This window comes from Sciurus carolinensis, chromosome 11 (genome assembly GCF_902686445.1).
Source record: "Sciurus carolinensis chromosome 11, mSciCar1.2, whole genome shotgun sequence".
In the NCBI taxonomy this organism is placed as follows: Eukaryota; Metazoa; Chordata; class Mammalia; order Rodentia; family Sciuridae; genus Sciurus; species Sciurus carolinensis.
Window position 1 is genome coordinate 14,768,259 of NC_062223.1, and position 20,797 is coordinate 14,789,055.

General features: G+C 38.8%; 1 protein-coding gene across 1 annotated transcript; it reads left to right on the forward strand.

Moving 5' to 3' along the window:
* The first annotated feature begins 360 nt into the window (after positions 1–360).
* Positions 361–17,506, forward strand: LOC124960273 (membrane-spanning 4-domains subfamily A member 4A-like). The gene is given in 8 exon segments (XM_047518983.1): positions 361–524; positions 2,468–2,624; positions 4,670–4,798; positions 8,648–8,704; positions 11,901–12,059; positions 15,152–15,253; positions 17,191–17,248; positions 17,251–17,506. Coding segments are annotated over 7 exon segments (867 nt in total). The 5' UTR covers positions 361–524; positions 2,468–2,483; the 3' UTR covers positions 17,472–17,506.
* Positions 17,507–20,797: the final 3,291 nt, after the last annotated feature.

Here is a 20,797-nt window from a genome sequence, read left to right on the forward strand (position 1 = left end):
TGTATACAATTGAGAAAAGTGGGCTTTCCAAAAATGTTCTAACTGCATCTAAGTTAGTTCTGTATATATTTTAGTCAGTCCTCCCATTTCTGTAACAAAATACCTGAGATAATCAACTTAAAAGAAGGAAAGGTATATTTTGGCTTAAGGTTTCAGAAGTTTCAGTCCATGGTCAGTTGGTGAGGCAGCCAATTCAGCAAATTTCGCACAACAGAGGCACACACCCTTCTACAGATCACAAATCAGTTTGCATTTCTGACATGAAAAAGGAACTAAGCACAGACTTAGATCAGATCCCCAACACTGAAGGGAAGAAAAAAAAAAGGAACAAGGAACTAGTAGTGTTTCTTAGAAATTCACAGCACAGCCTTTAGGATTTAGCAAAGCTACCAGAGAAAGAATGAAGATCCAAAGTGAGTGAAGTGTGGTACCAGGAAGGTGGTTCCATCTGAACAAGGAACTGAGGTGCCTTCCCAGAGCCCGGGGCCCCGGCAGCCACAGCAGACTCTACGGATTAGAAGAAGGTAGATCCAGGCACATCCTTCCTTGGCTTTGGGGCTGATGAATTTTCAGTTTCTGGTTCCAGAATTCCTGGGTACAGGAGGGTTAAAAATCAGGCCAGTTCTCATGGCGCAAGTTGGCATTCTGGATTGGGTGGGTCGGATGCCTCGTTAAATGTACACGTGGGGCATTTGAGAAGCAGTCTTTGCCTTACAGGTTGGAGGAAATGAAAGGTCGAAGGCTTCCTCAAGGCCAAAGCTGGATGTTTTGTGTGGTTGTGGAAGGTTGTTTAAGTTTCTTTTGTTCTCCAAATCCATGACCATTGGAAAACCATAAGTATTATTTTAAACTTTTGGCTAATTATTTCATGTGCTCCCAACGTCCCTTCACCTTTGTCCTTTATGCTCTGTCTCTGAATTGTTGTTTTTATAATTCGACAGTTAAGAAAAGGTCTGCCACATGCAGATCTGGGGGAGGTAGTTCAGGGTGAAGTCAGAGTTCCCAGTCCATGTACTTACCCTGGTCCTGTGACAGATTGTGGCCCAACCTGACTCCCCAACAGTTTGTGGCAATATTCATGGGACACCCAACCCACAAACTGAGGCTGCTTGGGAGGAAATCTGCTAAAAGAAGACACCTTAAAGATTCTCAGCATTGTGGAGATCAGAAAGAAACTTGGGGGAAAGTGGTCCCAATGCACTCTCCTCTGATGAGGGATGAGAAATCCAGAGGAGGGAAATATTTGACCCAGAACAATGATCTTTGTTTGTGATGATGCGACCAAATGATCTTCATTTGTGGGATTGCTCCCTTCTTTCTGGACTCCAGTGTATTACCAAACAGATTGCTGTCAGCAAATGTGGTTGGGTTTGATTTCTCCTTTCTTCCTGCTTTCTGTGGTTCTTGGAATTGTATTTGTCCAGGGTAGTTCCAGCTATTAACTGATGCATTCAGCTTTATAAATAATACTTTATGTTTTATACCTCTCTGGCCATGTGTCCAGTTGCTTTGAAACTCTCTATAATTACCCACAAATTAATCCTCATACAATTTTCATTAATTCCTCCTGATTTATAGGGATCTTAGTTGTTTCCCAGTTTTGTTTTTTAAATGAATTTCTAATTCTTTCTCCAAATTGTTTTTTGAAATTTTCTACAAGAAAAGAGAAGAAACACTGATTTGTTTTGTTTTGTTTGGATTTTTTTGGTTACTTTTAATTACTGTCCTTAACTATTTTAAACTCATTCACATTATGCTTTCCTTATTTACTACTATTTCTATGTTAATTTTTATAGTATTTTTATTTATGATGTATTTTTTATACTTTCCTTGTATTGCTTTTCATAAATTTGAGTGTATGTTACTGAAACTAATGCTTTCAGTTATTAAATTCTTGTATTTTCTTGTTACCTGCATATTTCTCAATAACTGAGCTTCTTCTTACTGATTTCCATCAATTTCTTTTGAGATACTAATGGAGTTCTCTTTATCTGGTCAGTGATAAATTTAGGTCAATAATCCTTTCCATCTAAATCTGGATTAGTTACCTGAATGTAGCATGTGTAGGTATTACAACATCTTTTTCATGCTGTGCTCCCAATAGGGAAAAAACATCTTCAAACTTAATTCTTTCATGGGGTCTCAGTGAAGCAGAAGCAGAAGAACCAACTATGCCTTGAAGAATCTTAGTAAGCTTCAACTCCCTCAGCATTTGAAGACATTATGCATCTGAATACAGGTCTCTCTCTCTCTCGCTCTCTCTCTCTCTCTCTGTCTCTCTCTCTCTCCTCCCACCTCCCCTCCTTAATGTGTTGCTTCTTCCACTTCCCTGGTTCAAACAGTTATCATCTATAATGGGACCATAGTCCTAGTTCAGATTTGCCCGTAGGAAGGAAGTTGCCTCACAGGGGCATGTCCCTCTCTTGTCACATCCAGGTCCTCATCTAAAGTGCATTTCTTATTCTAGCACTGCTTCTGCTGCCATGACAACCATGCAAGGACCAGAACAGACCACCCCGGGGGCTGGTCCTGCTGTGCAACTGGAACAGTCAACCGTTCTCCGCTCCTACCTGTGGAAAGGGATGCCAGAGAAGTTCTTGAAGGGGGAACCCAAAGTCCTTGGGGTAAGTCAGCTGTGGATCTGAGAGCAGACCAGTGGCGTAGACTCACACATGACCAGCCCAATGCCAAACACTCTGTTTCACTAGCCTGGTAACACATCAGCCAGACCTAGAACCATTGGTGCTTGCTCTTGATTGTCAGTTCAGCTCCATCTGAAGTATGGTGGCTACAGACCCATTGCAGGTGTTGGGTCATCCAGGGGAGTTATATTTCACCCCAGGGGAAGAACCACTGAAGAAAAGGCTCTGTGTGCTTGCTGAGGTCCCCACCATAGGCCTATCTGGTAGCAAGTGGACCTTATTGTCCCTATATCTGTCTCTCTGGTCCCTTTTCTTATCCTGCTCCTCAGAGAAAAAAAAAAAATCTATCCTCCAAGCCCTCGGATCTGGAATCTTAAGTGGATACGCCTAAAAGAAATGGAGCGTTAAAGAACAACAGAATAGGGCAGATGAAAGGACATTGAGATTGGCAGTTGTCTCTACTCCCAACTTCAAGCCACTGGGAAAAATGTCATTGTGGACAGTGCGGATTTTTTTTATATTCCACTATTTTATTCTTTTGTTTCGGAAAATCCAGGGTGGTTGGTGAAATATGCTATATGTTAACCTACCCTAGGGTTAATCTTTAACATCTTAATATATATTTTTAAATGGACTTTTGAAGAGCATTTTTAAGTTCACAGCAAAGTTGAAAGGAAGGTACGTACATATCCTCCCCTACATGTGCATCGCTTCCCCTTAATTAACTTCCCTCATGCGGGGGGCATTTGTTACAATTGATGAACCTACATGGACTTGTCGTTATTAGCAAAAGTTCCTAATTTATGTTGGGTTTAATTCTGTGCATTGTGCATTTGGTCACTTTGGACAAACAGACGGTAACGTGTAGCCACCTCTAGAGTATTCGACAAAGTGGTTCCACTGCCTAAGAACTCCTCTGTGCTCTACTGTTCTTCCTTTCCTTCCCGCAACCCTTAGCAACTGTAGACCTTTTACTGTCTCCACGATTTGCTTTTCCAGAGTTACATACTTGAACTTACACAGCAAGTTGTCCTTGATGAGTTTTGGCATATTGTGTGTTCAAACGCGATTGCTTGCACCTGGGTCATCAGACGTGTGGACATGGGCTTGTTCACACAGTCCTTTAGTCTCTTTGAATGTCCCTTGGTATCTATAGTAAGGCTGCCCCTTCACTTCTGATACCAGTACTTTATGTCTTTTGTCTTGTTTTCCCCTCAGTTTGCCTGGCTAAATGCTTATTGATTTCATTTATCTTTTAAAAACATCTTTTGATTTCATTCATTTTTCATTTATTGAGTTCCTGTTTTCTTTTTCATTGACCTCTGATCTAATTTTTTTATTATTTTTTCTTCTGTTCACTTTGTAATTAATTTGCTCTTCCCTTTCCTACTTTCCTACAGTGAAAGCTTAGATGACTGATTTTACATCTCTTCTTCTATAAATTTCCCTCTAAGCACTATTTCAGCTGCATCCCAGAAATTGGGATAAATTATTTTTATTATTTTCATTTTGGGGGGGATCCTTTGTAATGCATGGGAGTAACTGTGTTCCAACTTCCCTGGTTTTAGAACCCTGAGTTCACACACGTTCTCCGGTCCCAATAGAGGGTCGTATTCACTTTTCATTTTTTTCTTCCCCTCTGTATACTCTCCTTTCTTCAGGTTACTTCTCCCTACTAGAGTAATTGCTCCCAAATTCCTGGGTGACTTCAGTCCGAGTGTGTGACAAAGGAGAGCAACCCCTGTGGTAGAAGTATCATCGTGTGTGTCAGAAAAGCAGCTCAGGGCAGGTTTTGACATGCTCCTTCTAACCTTGAAGGTTGGCAATGTTCTTAGGGACAATTGGTGGAAAAATAGCATATCCACAGTTCTTTATGTGAAGAAAGGTGACAAGAAAATATTAAGAAGGTCACCCGGGTATATGAAAAGGCAGAGGAAGAGGGTTACTTAGAGGTTGGAGAGGGGATGTCAGAGGCAATATTTTTATGGTGAATAATCAGTTTTTGAATTTTGTTTTATCATTTCTAGACTGTGCAGATTCTGATTGCCCTGATGAACCTCAGCCTGGGAATAATAATGATAAGTGTCCTAGTTACGTTTTTTGAACCACATCCCTATTCATTTAACATAGGATACCCAGTGTGGGGGTCGGTGATGGTGAGTACTTTCTGATACAATTGGAGATAATGTCATTGTTAATATTGGTTAATATTGTTAATATCCTAAGTTCTGAAATCCTATCTGAACTCTATCCTGTATCTCTTTAATTTTTTATTTTTTATTTTGGTGGGTGCTGGGGAATGCTGAAGATTTAACACAGGGTCACTTGACCACTGAGCTACATCCCCAGCCCTTTTGATTGATTGATTGATTGATTGAGATAGGGTCTCACTAAGTTGCTTAGGGCCTCACTAACTTGCTGAGACTGGACTTGAACTTGATCCTCCTATCTCAGCTTCCTGAGATACTGGGATTACAAGCATGTACCATTCAGCTCAGCTATTTCTTTAATTTATTTACAGTACTGGGGATCGAAACTAGGGTCTCGTGCATGCTAGGCAAGTGCTCTGTCACAGAACTACCTTCCCAACTTTGCATTTCTTTAAGTTTGAAAAAGGTACCTAAAAGTTTTTTTTTTTTTTTAAGCTCAGTTTTCTCATATTTAAAATGGTAATGATAATGTAAAACTCAGGAAGGTAGGCAGATTAAATGTTCTATAAAATGAAGTAGGATATATAACAGAAGCAAGTAGCCAAAGACCAATCCAGAACAAGGACTATAGTGGCCTGTCATTTCCAGGGTTACTTAATTTATCAGTGCAAGGACTTCATCAAGGATTGTTGGCAGAATGTATCGAACTTGAAATTGCTTGTTCATAAATATTTGATATATCTGTTCTCAAGTGAATTATGGGTAAGAATAATGGACTTGCCATTATTGGCTTGAACTAATCAAGATTCACCTCTGTGTCTGGGAAGAGTTCACACTTCCTTGAAATTCATGAGAAACTGAGCAAAATAAGGGACTTTTTTCAAGGAAGAAAAGGACACTTGCCTGATATATAGGCCTTGGACTGTGTCCCACCCATTGACTCTCAAATCTTAGCAGATAGTTGTCTTAGCACATAGAATAGCTGTTACACAAACTTTTGTTTCCTATGTTTAGTAACATGTACAAGTAAAAAGGAATGAAACTAGAATTTTAAAATGTCTTAAAAAGCTTCCCCAAGATAAAACAAAGGAGTTATTCCTAAACATTGAAGGTGAAAACTGAGTATAAAATACCAAGTCTTATCTACTGAGGAGAGAAAAAGAAAATGTACAGACGGGATCCATGTTAGAATAAGGGAAACCGTTTGAATGTGGTGGGGTCTCCTCTTTCCTGTAAATCTGGGAAGGAGAGAGTCTAGAGTTTTATTATTGCCTGGTTCCTGTGCTCCCTGTTCAGCTGCCAGCAGGCATGCAAAATCTGAAGAAGTGTAAGAGCTGATCTACTTCTGGGGTATCGCACACACTAAACATCAAATACTACTAAGGCCAATACGGACTTTCATTAAAATCTTACCATGATCTGGGTGCCCTACTTCATGTTCTATATGTGTAATTCCATCTGAAACCATCACTATGAACTTCTGAGGGAGGATTTTCAGTAACCTCATTGCAAGGATGAAGAAACTGGAAGGTGGAGATGTTAAGTAACGTGCCCAAGATCACATTACGATTTGGTCCAGGAATCGGGCCGCAGTCGGGCCAATGCAATCCCGTGATTCCACACATCTAACTCCGCTAGTGTTCTGACTCCTTTTGCATTTCCTTTTCAAGCCCATTGTGGTCACCGGTCTATGTAGTTTAATCCACCCACACTTGGAGCAGGTGCAGGAACTGTGTTGGTCCTTTGAGGCATCACTGGAGTATTGTAGCTGCAGCCCACCCACTGGAGTATTGTAGGTGCACCCCACCCACTAGAGTATTGCACCCCAGTAGATGAACTTTTGCTTAGTTGGCTAATTGTTGCTGCCACCTCCATTACTTTTTCGATTTTATTTTCAGACTCCACCTGTACAACACCTCCTTTTCCCTTATACTGTGCAAGTACCAATACTAAGCACCGATTATAAATATTTCTCATTTTGACCTCTTCAGTTACCAGTACACCTACATGTCCTTTCCTAGAATTCCATAACCATAGGACTATGCCCACATTGACCTGTTCAGTGTTCTTTTGCTTCTTTTGGAATATCATAGTTTTATTCATATGCATTTTCACATTCACTGTTAAGATCTTTGCCAGGAGATACCATTGAACATATGGCACATGTGTATATACAGGTCATCCCTCAAAATCCATAAGAGAAGGGATCCAGGACTCCAATAGATACTGAAAGAGAATCTGGGACTGCTCAAGTTTCTTAAGTCAACCCTCAGCCCTCCTTATCTGTGGATGTGAGCCTGTGGATATGGAGGGCCAGCTGTGTGTATTTTTGGTATGGTAAATGATATGCTTCTGTACAATCCTAGCTTCAAAAACACCAACACAAATATTAATTATGTGCATATATTATTTTCTAAGTAAAATGCTTCCCCTGTGCCATGCTAAATGTTTTTATCCTTTTTAGTAGCCCTTAATTGTGAATCTTGGATATTTGCAGTTCAACTGATATTCCTAAGTAATACTAATTGAACTGTTTGTTCCAAATATTTTCTTTTATAATCATTTCAGTTAATATATTCAGAGTAATATTGCATAATAGTCCATATCCTCATCTTGATTTTGACTTTAATGTGATGGCCCTAGTGTTTCCCTATTAAACATGAAAAAGCTTTTAGACCTCCAGAGATGTTCTGTCATGTTATGGAAAATACAATTCTTTATATTTTACAAATGATATTTATTAACAACAATGTTGAATTGTATTAAATGTCTTATCAGTATTGCAATTGCAAATAGCAATTATAAAATTAATTTTCTCCTTAAATTCATTAGTCATAAATTATAGTAATATTTTAATATTAAAAATGCCTGTACGTTTGAAAAAAGAATCACACATATTCATGCTTTATTTCATGTAATAAAACAGCTGATTCTTTGAGCTACTTTATGACCCAGAGTGGTTAAGTTTACACGAACCATTCTGTCTTGGTATTAGAAGTTTGTTGAAGAGGTTAATCAAACTATTTCACTGGGCCTATCAATTTTGGTATTAATATGAAATTTTTGACACATCTAAAATCAAACTTGAAAAGTAAATACAGACACAAATTCCCGATAGTTGAAACAAAAGACTCAGCAGACTTCACCCATTCCAGCTAAATGGAAGATAATTGCCCAACTGATAGAATCAGAGGAACTAGTATATTCTAGTCATCATCTAATAAGGAATCTGAACTTTTCTTTGTTATTAATTTATTTACAACTTTTAACAGATATTTCAAATTAGAATAGTTTTCCATTTCTTTTTGTTTATAATATTTAATTTTGGTACCATAGTAGGGTTACTTCATATCTGGGATTTGGAAGTTTTATTTTTCAATGGTCCCAAGCAGTTATATTTTTTATGTGGGGGGTGGGTGGTTGTGGGAGTACTAGAGATCGAACCCAGGGGTATTTACCCACTGAGCCAAATCCCCAGCCCTTCCTTATTTTTTGTTTAGAGGCAGGATCTTGCTAAGTTGCTTCGGGCCTTGCTCAGTTGCTGAGGCTGGCCTTGAACTTACAATCCTCCATTCTCAGCCTCCTGAACCACTGGGATTACAGGCATATGCCACCAAGCCAGCTTCAAGCAGTTTTAATATCATTGCACTTAGAGATTTTTTGAAAACTTTGTTAAAGAATACATCTGGTAGAATTCCTCTGTTGTTTCTGGGAAAAGAAACAATTATTTGTTTCTTCTACAATAATTGATCTGCTTAACATATCTAATTTATGGATACCTTTTAGTAAGTTATGATTTCATATATTTGTTTAAATTTTTCTTCCTCCTCCTCCTCCTCTTCCTCTTCTTCCTAGTTTCTTATTTCAGGATCTTTTTCAATTGCAGCTGCAACCAGAACTACAAAAGGTCTGGTGAGTAATAGTTCCTCTTTTTTTTTTTTTTTCCTGTTCAAAGAGGATGAAATGATCAACTTTGCACATGTCAATGGCACAAAACAGATTTTTTAAGTGTAACTTGATTTTATTTTTAAACATGATTTTTAACTAAAATGTATACAGTAGAGATACCAGGTTTTGATGCACGGATATACAAATAATTGATTGCCACCACAAACAGGCTAATTAATGTATTGTTCCCCTCCTGGGGATACCTTTTATCCTGAGGGAGGTGAGAACACCTTAGATGTATTCTTTTATCCAATTTCAAGTATCCTCTCTATTGATCCCGGTCACTGCCTGTGGGTCATATCTCTAGATATCTCTTGTGTGACTGAAACCTCGTACCCCCTTGATGGTCAATTCCCCTGTTCCCTCGCCCTTTGCCCCTAGTAGCTCCCGTTCCACCCTCCGCTTCTGTGAATTCAACTGTTTCTACGCTCCACATTCGAGTGTTTGACTCACTGCACTTAGATAAGGGACCCCAGGTGGATTCATTAAATGGAGGGATTTCCCACACTCAGAAGCCTGAGCAGTACTCCAGTGTACGGGCACAGACACGTTGTGCCAGGGGTTCTCTAGGTGTGGGAATCACTGTTTCTTTCTCCTTCATCCCCTGAGGGACACTTGGGTGGTTCCCACAGCTTGGCTCTGATGAATGAGGCTGAGATGAGGAGGGAAGTGCAGCTCTCTCTGGGATGCTCTTTCACTTCCGTTGGGTGCTCTGCCCAGAGCAGTGTGTTCTGGGTCATAGGACAGTTCTACTTTTAGTTTGTTCAGGAACTTCCATGATGCTTTCCCTTAGGGCCAAATCCATACATTCAGCAAAGAAGGATTTATTTTCTCTATATCTTCAGTGTCACATGCTATCTTTTTTTTTTTTTTTTTTTTTTTAATGACCACTGTCCCAAAAGGCAGGAAGGGATGCATCATTGTGGTCTTGACTTGAATTTCACTCATGATTAGTGATGTTAAGCCCCTTATCTTGTATTTGTTGCCATTTGTGCATCTTCGTTGGAAAGAGGTCTATGCAGGCCCTTTGCCTATTTTAAAATTAGATTTTTTTATTTGTTTTTGGCATTGATTTGTAGGAATTCCTCACATATTTTGCAAATCGACATCCTGACAGTTATACAGTTTGCACATAGCATTTACATTTATAACACGCTAGAGACCCAAATAGGGCAATGAGGTAAGAAACAGGAAAAAGGAAGAACAGAAAGAAAAAAGATGAAACTATAATTATGGTCATAGTTTATTTAAATGAATCTATAGAAAAATAATGAGGATTTAAACTCAACTGCACCCATTTCTTATGGCCAAAATACAAAAGTACACACACACACACACACACACACATGCACACACGCGCACACACACACGCGCGCACACACGTATGCTATGAACAGCTAGATTTTTAATGTTAAAATTATAATAACAAAATGTAACCAAGCAATCAGTACTACATATGTGTAAAAAAAAAAGTTTATAATGTCAACGCAGTAGCCATGTAAAACAAATGAAGGGATAAACTATAAAAATGAAAAGGAAACTCAATGTTGTAATGATGTCCTTCTTTCCAAATTAATTTTTGATTTCAAAACAACCACAATGAAGTAAGTGTAGGTAACTTGTTTTTTTGGCAACAGTTACTTGGGTCTATTTTATATCAAAATCCAGAGGAAGACATATATTCTTATATAGAATTAAGACCTGAAACCATAAAACTCCTCAAAAATATATGGAAAAAGTTCCTGGACATTGGTATAATGATTATTTTGTGTTTGTGAAAACAGGAGCATAGGGAAAAAAAATAAACAAGTGGGATAACATCAAACCAAAAAGTTTCTTCATAGCAAAGGGGACAATAAGTAAAATGAACAGGAAACCTAAGGACTCCAAGACATTTGCAAATCAGACTTTGTTTAAAAAAATTCAGGAGAGATAATGAATTGGAATTGTCTTCCAAAAGCTATAGTTAAATAATTGGTTGATAATCAAATTACTGAGATAAGACTAACTAGTTTGGCAGGGTGAGGGTATCTTCATGAAGATACAGAGAAGTCCTGAGAAGGAACATCAAGTGGGTTCAAATCTTGAAGCTTAAGACCCGGCCCCTGACAACAGTGGTACCAAGTATCAAGGCAACTTAATACTTATCGACTTGTTTTTAATTTTTTTTATTTTCACAGACTACATTTTGAGCCATCGTACACAAATGGTGTACAACTTTTCATTTCTATGGTTGTTCACCTTATAGATTCATACCATTCGTGTAATCATACACGTAACGATGTCTGTCTCATTCCACCATCTTATTGATAAGTACATTTCAAACACATCTAGAAAGTATTTTAAGTTTGCAAAAAAGAAATTCAGGATAAGATTATTATATAAAAATAAGCAAATTTAACACATAAGGTTCATGCCAACACGTCTCCCCACCACCACCAAAAAAAAAAAAAAGATAAAAGGCAACAAGCTCAGATCTCAACAAATGTTTTCCTGGGTAAAGATCATATTTTAGTTTTTATTGCTCAAAAGATAAATAACCTTTAAGCATGATCAGTATGATCTTTCTAAACCTGGTCTTGGCCTACCTGCCTAGTGTTACCGACTACAGGTATTGAAATGTGTCTGGTGCCATAACCTGCTAAATCTCTCACACTTTCCTGAGAAATTTTAGTTCTTGTAAAAATTATCTGTTCTTCCATTGTGAGAAGAGAATATGGGTAAAGGAAAATAAAGCACCATGAGAGAATGTACAAAAGGCACAGAGGCACGTCAGGCAAGCAGAATTTAGAGAATGAGAGGTCAGGGTCCTGTAGCACCTGGATACAAGACAGGGCTTTCCAGCTAAAATATAAAGATCTTTGAAATCCTTCTTAATTCAATTTGGAGTTTATGTGCACATGGGAGTCATTGGAAACTTTAACCTGGAAATGACTGGATAATATTTGTGTTTTGACAAGTGAATAAAGGTTACTATAAAGAAAGAGACATTGAAATCATGGCTACTATTCCATTCTAGACATTATATACCCAGATACAATATCTGCAGTAATGACTATCGACATGATCAAGATAGGCTGAAATGTGCTGGGAAAGAGGTAGAGGGAGATACATCTGATGACATTTTTGGATGGCTTAATTGATTTTCTCTCCTTTCTAGGTCCAAGGCAGCCTAGGATTGAACATTGCCAGCTCTGTGCTGGCTGCGTCAGGGATCTTGCTCAGTATAACCAGCTTGAGCATCTTGTCATTTGAATACCATCAGTGTACCCAGGAGATGATGGAAGAGAACTGTTCCCTGATGATGTGCATTTTAACTGTGAGTGCTTCCTCTTTTCATGGGATGCTATGGTTCCAGCCAACTGGGGAGGTGGGAAGCCATTGTCTCTGGTCAGACAACAATACACATTCTGTAACTGCTTCATCACTTTGGGAAACTGGAAGTGATGGAAAAGTAGAATGAACTTGATTTAGGAGTCAGGTGTGCATCTCATCTCTCTGGTCCTCCTTTATATAATATATAACCCAGATACCCCCAAGGTCCATTGAGTGTGACTCTTATGTGCTGAGCTTTTGCACAGTAGAGGAACCATCTCTATCGTGGAGAGAAAAATACAGAATATTTAAACCTAAGAATCCCAAGCATGAATCCCTGATGGACTGTTACTCTTAGGAATAGGAGCACTTCTCAACATTTGGCAGATTGGACCATGTGTTTGGGTTGAAAACTAGGCCCTAACCCAGTTCCTGGGGAATTCATTAAACATAATGAGTAATTTGGTGTTCATTGTTGCATGGATTTCTTATTTTAGTTGTAGCCTGTATTACAAATATGGTGGTTTAAGGCAATAGGAATTCGTTGTTTTATATTTCTAGACGTCAAGAGTTCAGAAGGTTCTCTTTAGGTTAAAATCAAAGCGTCCCCAGGGCCATTTGCTTTTGCAAAGTGTCCAGATGGAATCGGTTTCTTTCCCTTCTCTTTTAGCTTCTAGAGACCACCAAGGCCCCTTGTTTTGTCATCCCATCTTCTTTTTTTTTTAAATTTGTTCTTTGTAGTTATAGATCACAGTAGAGTATATTTTGACATATTTATGCAAACATGAAATATGTCTTTTTCTAACTAGGATCTCAGTCTTGTTTCTGTACATGATGTGGAGATTCACTGTGATATATTCATATGTGTACATAGGAGAGTCATGTTAGATTCACTCCACTGTCTTTCCTATTTCTATCCCCCATCCCTCCCCTTCATTCCCTTTGTCTAATCCAATGAACTTCTATTCTTCCCCTCCCCACCCCTTGTTGTGTGAGAGCATCCGTATATCAGAGAGAACATTCAACCTTTGGTTTTTCAGAACTGGTTTATTTCACTTAGAATGATAGTATCCAGTTCCTTCCATTTTCCAGCAAATGCCCTATTTTCATTCTTCTTTATGGATAAGTAATATCCCATTGTGTATATATACTACATTTTCTTTATCCATTCATCTATTGAAGGGCACCTAGGTTGGTTCCATAGCTTAGCTATTGTGAATTGAGCTGCTATAAACATTGATGTGGCCACATCACTAGAGTATGCTGATTTTAAGTCCTCTGAGGAGTGGAATAACTGGGTCAAATGGTAGTTCTATTTCAAGTTTTCTGAAGAATCTCCATACTGCTTTCATTGATGCTGGTTGCATCAATTTACAGTCCCACCAGCAACGTATTTGTGTACCTTTTTCCCCACATCCTTACCAACATCTATTGTTACTTGTATTCTTAATATTTGCCATTCTGACCGGAGTGAGATGAAATCTCAGTGTAATTTTAATTTGCATTTCTCTAATTTCTAGCAATGTTGAACATTTTTTCATATATTTGTTGATGACTCATATTTCTTTTTCTGTGAAGCATCTGTTCCTTTGCCCATTTGTTGATTGGGTTATTTGGGTTTTTTGATGTTAAGTTTTTGGTGTTCTTTGCATATCCTGGAGATTAATGCTGTATCTGAGGTGCAGATACATTCTGTAGGCTCTCTCTTCATGCTCTCCATTGTTTCCTTTGCTATGAAGAAGCCTTTAAGTTTAATGTCATCCCATTTATTGATTCTTGATTTTACTTCTTGTGCTTTAGGAGTCTTGTTGAGGAAGTCAGTTCCTCATGGTTCCTCATGGTAGAGCGTTGGAGCTACTTTTTCTTCTAGTAGGTGGAAGGTTTCTGGTCTGATGTCTAGATCTTTGATCTATTTTGAGTTAACTTTTGTGCAGGGTGAGAGATTCAGTTTGTGCGGGGGTTCAGTTTCATTCTGCTACACATGGATTTCCAGTTTTCCCAGCACTGTTTGTTGAAGAGGCTGTCTTTTCTCCAATGTATGTTTATGGTGCCTTTGCCTTTTATGAGATAACTATATTTATATGGGTTTGGCACTGAGTCTTTTATTCTGTCCCATTGGTCTTCATGTCTGTTTTTGTTACTAGAGCTCTGTAGTGTTATTTAAGATCTGGTATTGTTATGGCTCCTGCTTTACTTTTCTCACTAAGGATCACTTTGGCTATTCTGGGCCTCTTATTTTTCCAAATGATTTTCATGACTGCTTTTTCTATTTCTATGAAGAAGTTCATTGGAATTTTATTATTAGGAACTGCATTAAATCTGTATAGTGCTTTTGGTACTATGGCTATTTTGACAATATTAATTCAGTCTATCCATGAACATGGGAGATCTTTCCATCTTCTAAGGCCTTCTTGTATTTCTTTCTTTAGTGTTCTGTAGTTTTCATTGTAAACGTCTTTTACTTCTTTTGTTAGATTGCATCCATCTTCCAGCAGTGCAGTATTTTAATGTGACTCTTGGACTTTGACTTTTGTGTCTTTGCTTCCTGCTTCCACTTAGCAGGATGCTGTGATTCATTTGGGTTTACTTGAACAGTGCAGGATAATCCTCCCATCTCAGCTAATGAGCAACCTTTACTCCATCTGAAAACTTAATTTCCTTTGCTGTGTAATCTGACACATCCACAGGTTCTGGAGATGAGGACCTAGACTGTTTGGCAAATTTCCACTCTGCTTATATGATTTAAGATGTGAGATTCTATTACTGTATTAACTCTATGGAATTACGAGTGTTTGAAAAATCTTTAAGATTCCCCCCACCACCAGAGCTTTTTTCAAAGCTCTTTCATATTCTGTGTCCACAATAGCTTTGGAATGTAGAAATGAGGGGGGGAACTGATTATGTCACCAGTGAAAAAAAGTGAGAGAATAAGTGATATACAGTATTCCAAGAATTGGCCAATGGTTGGTCACAGTTAGGAGCCAGAATTAAAGACTCCTGGCCAGTGCTTTTTCTTCTTTGGCATTGTATTAATTTTAAATGTAGGAACATATTGTCTGAATTCCTCATGTTCCTTTGTTGTCCATTTATTTTTAGGGTCTGGATGCTGTGATGTTCATTTTGAGTGTGCTGGAATTCTGCATTGCTCTGACCCTCTCTGCCTTTGGATGCAAAGTGACCTGCTGCAACTCCAATGGGGTGAGTATTGGCCTTCATGTGAAGACGTCTCCACCAGTTTTCTATTGCATGTGGCCCATTTTACAGACCTAGAGGCTTAAGACAGCACATGCTAATTATCTCAGTTTCAAGTCTCAAGAGTCTGAACACAGTTGAGCTGGTTCCTCTGCTCAGGGTCTTACCAGGCTGCACTCCTGGAACTGGTTGAGACCATGGTCTCCTATGAAGTTTCCAGCCCTCTTCCATGCTCGTGTGGCATATTTCACTCTAGAACTTACAAGGAAATACTTCTCTGAGGACAGCAGGAGAGCATATCTCAAGTTCTTTCCAGCTCTTTTTTTAGATCTTTTTAATTTTATTATTCTTTTTGAATCATTGCACACAAAGGGGGTACAGCTTTTCATTTCTCTGGCTGTACATGAGGTTCTTTCCAGCTCTTTTAAAGGACTCACATGATTAGGTCAGGTTCCTCCAGAATAGTGATCTACTCAAAGTCACACTGATCAGTAACTCACTCACAGGAGTGATTTGCATCATATTGACAGGTCCCACCACACTCAAGTGGTGAGAATTACAAGACTGTGAGTCACTGAGTGTAATCTTAGAATTCTACCTATCACAATGACTGAAGAAAAACGAGGTTTCCCCATCCTTACCCTCTTAAAAGGCATCTTTTAAAGTCCAAAGAAGAGATCACTTCACAATAAGGTCCCCAGAGAATGCTGAACTTCACTCCAGTACCCTATTACAAAACCTCCCTGGCCTAATGAAGAAAAATCAGACATCAAACTTCTCCATCGGATTGGGAACACCTAGTTATTGTGTTACCTGAGGCCTGCAGCAGACCCGCCAGGTTGCTAAGCGGAAAGAAGGTCAGTCAGAGAGAGGAAAGTAGGAAATGGAAAGAGAAAAGACCACAAAAGAAATCCTAGAAATAGCAGAGCAGGGGTAGCCTCCAAACATTGAGAAGTCCAGAGAGGAAGTGGCTAGTAAAACTCCAGCAGTTGCTCATTAGCTTCATTACCCAAAGGCCCTGGGGCAGCAAAACTCACAGAGAAATATAAAACGATAGTCTAATGAGATTGCTTTGTGGTTCTCACTTCTGTTCTTTTGTGCCTCTTTGCCTTCTTTTGAGGCTCCCAGGCAACACCACAACAAAAGAGACAAACCCGCGTAGAAGAGATGGGAACTAAATCACAGGAAGTCCAATAGTGTTGCATTATTAAGGTCTTAGAAGTGTGAGTTTCTCAGAAATTAACAATGATTTTGTAATTTTGTTGAATGAGGCATTTTATTCTCATTGAGAGAAGCACTTGGGCATAGAGGCAGATTTTAGGAACCTTAAAAATCTCCACATTTAAGGGTGATCCCTTCTGCTCCCGAGTAGTTCTAGAGCCTGTGGGAGTTGCTCCCTCTACTCTCCTCAGTGAATCCAGAAGAGCAATGGCTTCGGGGCATTCAGGGTTGAGTCTCCACATCTTCCCAGTTCTGCCACTGTCCCAGACAACTCCATTTCCCGCTGAGTTTGTGGAAGAATATTCCTTAGTTTCGTGATAATTCCTGCCGTCCTGGGCCAGCGTGGGTTTGGTAGGGCTTTATCTGTGGTGGCCGATCCCCATGTGGATGTGCACTGTTCTCATGGGTAACCTGGTTTGGAGGAGCAACCCTGCGTTTCCCACAGCTCCTCTGTTCCCCTAACTCATCAGGAACCACCATCCAGACGTAAGGTGGATCCACTCTGAGACTCAGTCCCGGCCATTGGCATCTCAGGCCCAGGGCCACCACTGGCTGAGGGTCTAGATCTAGCCTGGTCTGAGGAATGCCTGAGAGTCCACCAGACTGCTCTGGATGGAACTCAGAGAAGAAGGAGGGGATGCTGCCGCTGATGACCTCAGGGGGGGAGGGACACCTGAGGTCGTTCTGCCCACTCACCTGTGGCATTCTCTTTTATTTCACAGGTCGTGTTAGTTATGCCACCAAATCCTCAGGTGGCAGATGCTCCTGCATCTTTTAAGGACGTTTGATGCCACCAACAAATCAAGAGAAAAATGTTCCGGAAAAATCTATTCTGACTATAAAGCAAGAACCCCATTTGGGAAAGTCCCAGAATCCAACTCTAGTTTCTCTTTGTCTCTGTCTCTTTCTGTTTATGAAAGTTTGGAATCATACTCCAATTCCCCCTCAGGAACTCAGCAATGCATTCCAATGGAATTTTATCAGAATACAGGAAGCTGAATAAATAAATCATGCATTCAGTGGTCAACAGAACTCGAATGTTATTTATCCATCTCCAGACTTTGTATAAGGGCACTGACATGGCAAAGAAGCTTTGTGGCAGAGGGGCTGGAGGACGTTACTGCAGGGGGCATCCTGAGGCCTTCACGCAGACTGCACCTTTCTGCTCCCTTGTCCAGTGCCCTTCCTCCCATTTGCTTGACTATTTTTATTTATTTTTTCTTAAAGCCACCTTAGCAGACACAACTCTTTTATTTTTCCTCCCTCTGGAAGTTGAGCTGCATGGATACCTCCCTCATTTTGCCTTCTGCTTCTTCACTAATGCCACGTAAAGTACCATGGAATAGTACAGTCAGTTCTTGTACACACAAAAGCCTTTGAATATACATACACCTGGGTGAGATCCAACTTTTACATTCTCTCTGTGCCTCTCCTCTCTCAGCAGGTTGCTATTTCAAATCTCAATCAAGTTTATATCCAGTGCTCTATACAGGAGTGTACTATATATAGAATTTCCTAAATGTTTATTAAAAACATTTGCTCTATTCATTACAGTGCAAAAATAACCAGATAAAATCAGCAGCAGTACATTCATTGCTGTTGATTTTCCATGCAGGTGTGATATTAGTGAAAAGTGTGGATGTCAGGAATAATCATGTAAAGGATGGAATTGGAGAATATCGTGCTAAGTGAAATAAGCCAATCCCCCAAAACCAAAGGCTGTTTGTTTTCCCTGATAAGTGGATGATGATATATAATGGGGGTGGGGGGAGTGGAGGGTGAGAGAAGAATGGAGGAACTTTAGATTATGTAGAGGGAAATGAGAGGCGGAGGGGACAGGGGTATGAAAGATGGTGGACTGAGGCACGTATCATTACCCTGTGTACATATATGATTACATGAATGGTGTGAATCTACATCATGTACAACCATAGAAATGAAAATTTGTACCCAATTGGTGTACAATGAAACAAAATGCAATCTGTAAAAACAAAAAAATAAAAAATAAATTTAAAAAAACTTCAAAAACAAAACAAAACAAAAAGAATATGGGCTTCTTAATCATTGTGCTCTGCTTCCATCTTGAACATCCTGTCTCTCTTATTTGCTACCTGTGGGACCATGGGCATACAACCACAACTTCTGAGCTTCATTATTTCTCTTTAGTAAAAGAATAATAATATCACCCAGGTCACAGACCTGCGATAATTTGGTATAATATAGTTACTCTGATTACCATATTGACCTGAAACTTAAATTTTTTATATACACATGAATACATCTGCAAATACATATTATATATATCAATTCATCATTTGAATCAACACATATTTATAAAGTGTCTATGATGAAGGAGGCATTATTTTAAACACAGGAGAAAACAGTGTGAACAAACTCATCAATGTCCTTACTCGAAAGAGGTTAAAACTTTAGGGGCAGAACATAAGTTAATATATAAAATCAATCAAAATATTTTCATATATTGCTAGGAGTTAAGTGGGAGGTAAAGCAGATTAGTGGACCAGAGACTGTTTGTTGCTGGTGGTGGTGAAGGTGAGTGACCTTAGAGTGATTAAGATGGAAGGTTATTCTTGAGGAATTTATGTCATTATGATAGGACAAAGTAGCCACTGCATTTTCTGAACATATTTTCAAACTCATTCTACATGTTTGTGTCTCCTTTTATGAGCTCACATAGTCACAGTGGAATCCCCCTTTCCATGAGTGTGAGCTTCTCCCTTCTTTCAGCACCAACCAACCGATTTTCACCAGCTGCAAACAAATATCTAGAAAGAGTCAATCAAGACCTAAGAACTTTCTGTTTTCCTGGTTGAAGGTTAGATGGTAACCTGGAAGGTCCACAGGGCGGATCTCTAAACTGTTACTTTTATGTTCACACCAGTGTTCAGCATCTGTTACTGAACGTCAGTGAGAATGCAATGCAGGTGACCTTCTTTATCTCGGCCGATGTGTATGCCTATAAATGAACTACATCTAAAATGAAGAGAAATAGGCAGGAACAGCAAAACATGGAGATGAAGTGGGTTCTTTTCAAAAATACTTTTAGATGCTGATAGGCCTTTATTTTATTCATCTATTTGTATCTGGTGCTGAGAATCAAATCCAGTGCCTCACACATGCTTGCAAGCACTCTACCACTGAGCCACACCCCAGTCCCTTGGGTTCTTGATTCCATGTTGAGAAACTGGAAATTAAAACTTGTTCTGATTATTACTAAATGATTATATGGTTTGTTATTCTAATTGAGTGTTTTTCTTTATTAATTGTAACGTTATCATTTTTCTTCTGTGAGTTAACTGTTCATATTCTTAGCTTAGTTACTTTTATTAATTATATATTGATATTTTCATATTAGTGATATTAATTAACACCACCTGTGTTCTATGATGCAAATATGTATTTTTTCAGTGAGCTATTTTTCTTTTACATTTATTCTAGTGTCTCTTGTTATATATTTATAATATACAGAGTTTTATCGTTTCATTTACCACAATGTTTAGCTACTATCCCTTAATATTTATTCATTAATGTTTACAATTGCTTGGAATTTTTTTTTCTCATCCCAAATTTATAGCATATCTTTTTGTATTTCTTCTAATTGCTTTATGGTTTTGACTTTGGCACTTGTTTTTATTAGTATTGTTTAATATCATCAATTATCTGGTGTGATGGCCACTCAGGAAGCTGAGGCAGGAGGCTCACAAGGTCAAGACCAGCTTCAGCATCGTAGACCCTGAGCATATAGAGAGACCCTGTCTCCAAATAAAAACAAAGAGGACTAGAGATGTAGCTCAGTGGTAGAGCACCTCAGTGCTCTCCAAAACATAAATTCAACATGTTTTTCAGTACTAGGGCAATTATGTCTATTGTACTGACAGTATAATTCATCACAGACCTACTAATATTAAGTGAAAATATTTTGCTATATAAAGACATGTTTCTCTATTTTGTACCTAATTGCCATCTTTTAATTATTTTTCTGTGCATTGCTATCTTGATGACAAATCCTTCCCTCACTTATTTTTTCTCCAATATTTCTTTAATATTTTGAAGCTTCTATTACCAGAATGTTTTCCTATTTGTTCTGATAATCATGAACCTGAATTTTTTCTTAGGAACCTCCCTATCTTTACCCCTAACTAATCTTCACCAAAGGTGGAGAAGATTCTGCCCCAGCACCAGGAGTCCTATTTTCCCTGGATCTAGACAGTGGAATAATTTCACTAACCCAACTAAAGTGATATTCTTGGGTGGCCTTGTGAAAGGAAACCTCAATTATATGAATGATATGCTGCCAATCAAATTTAA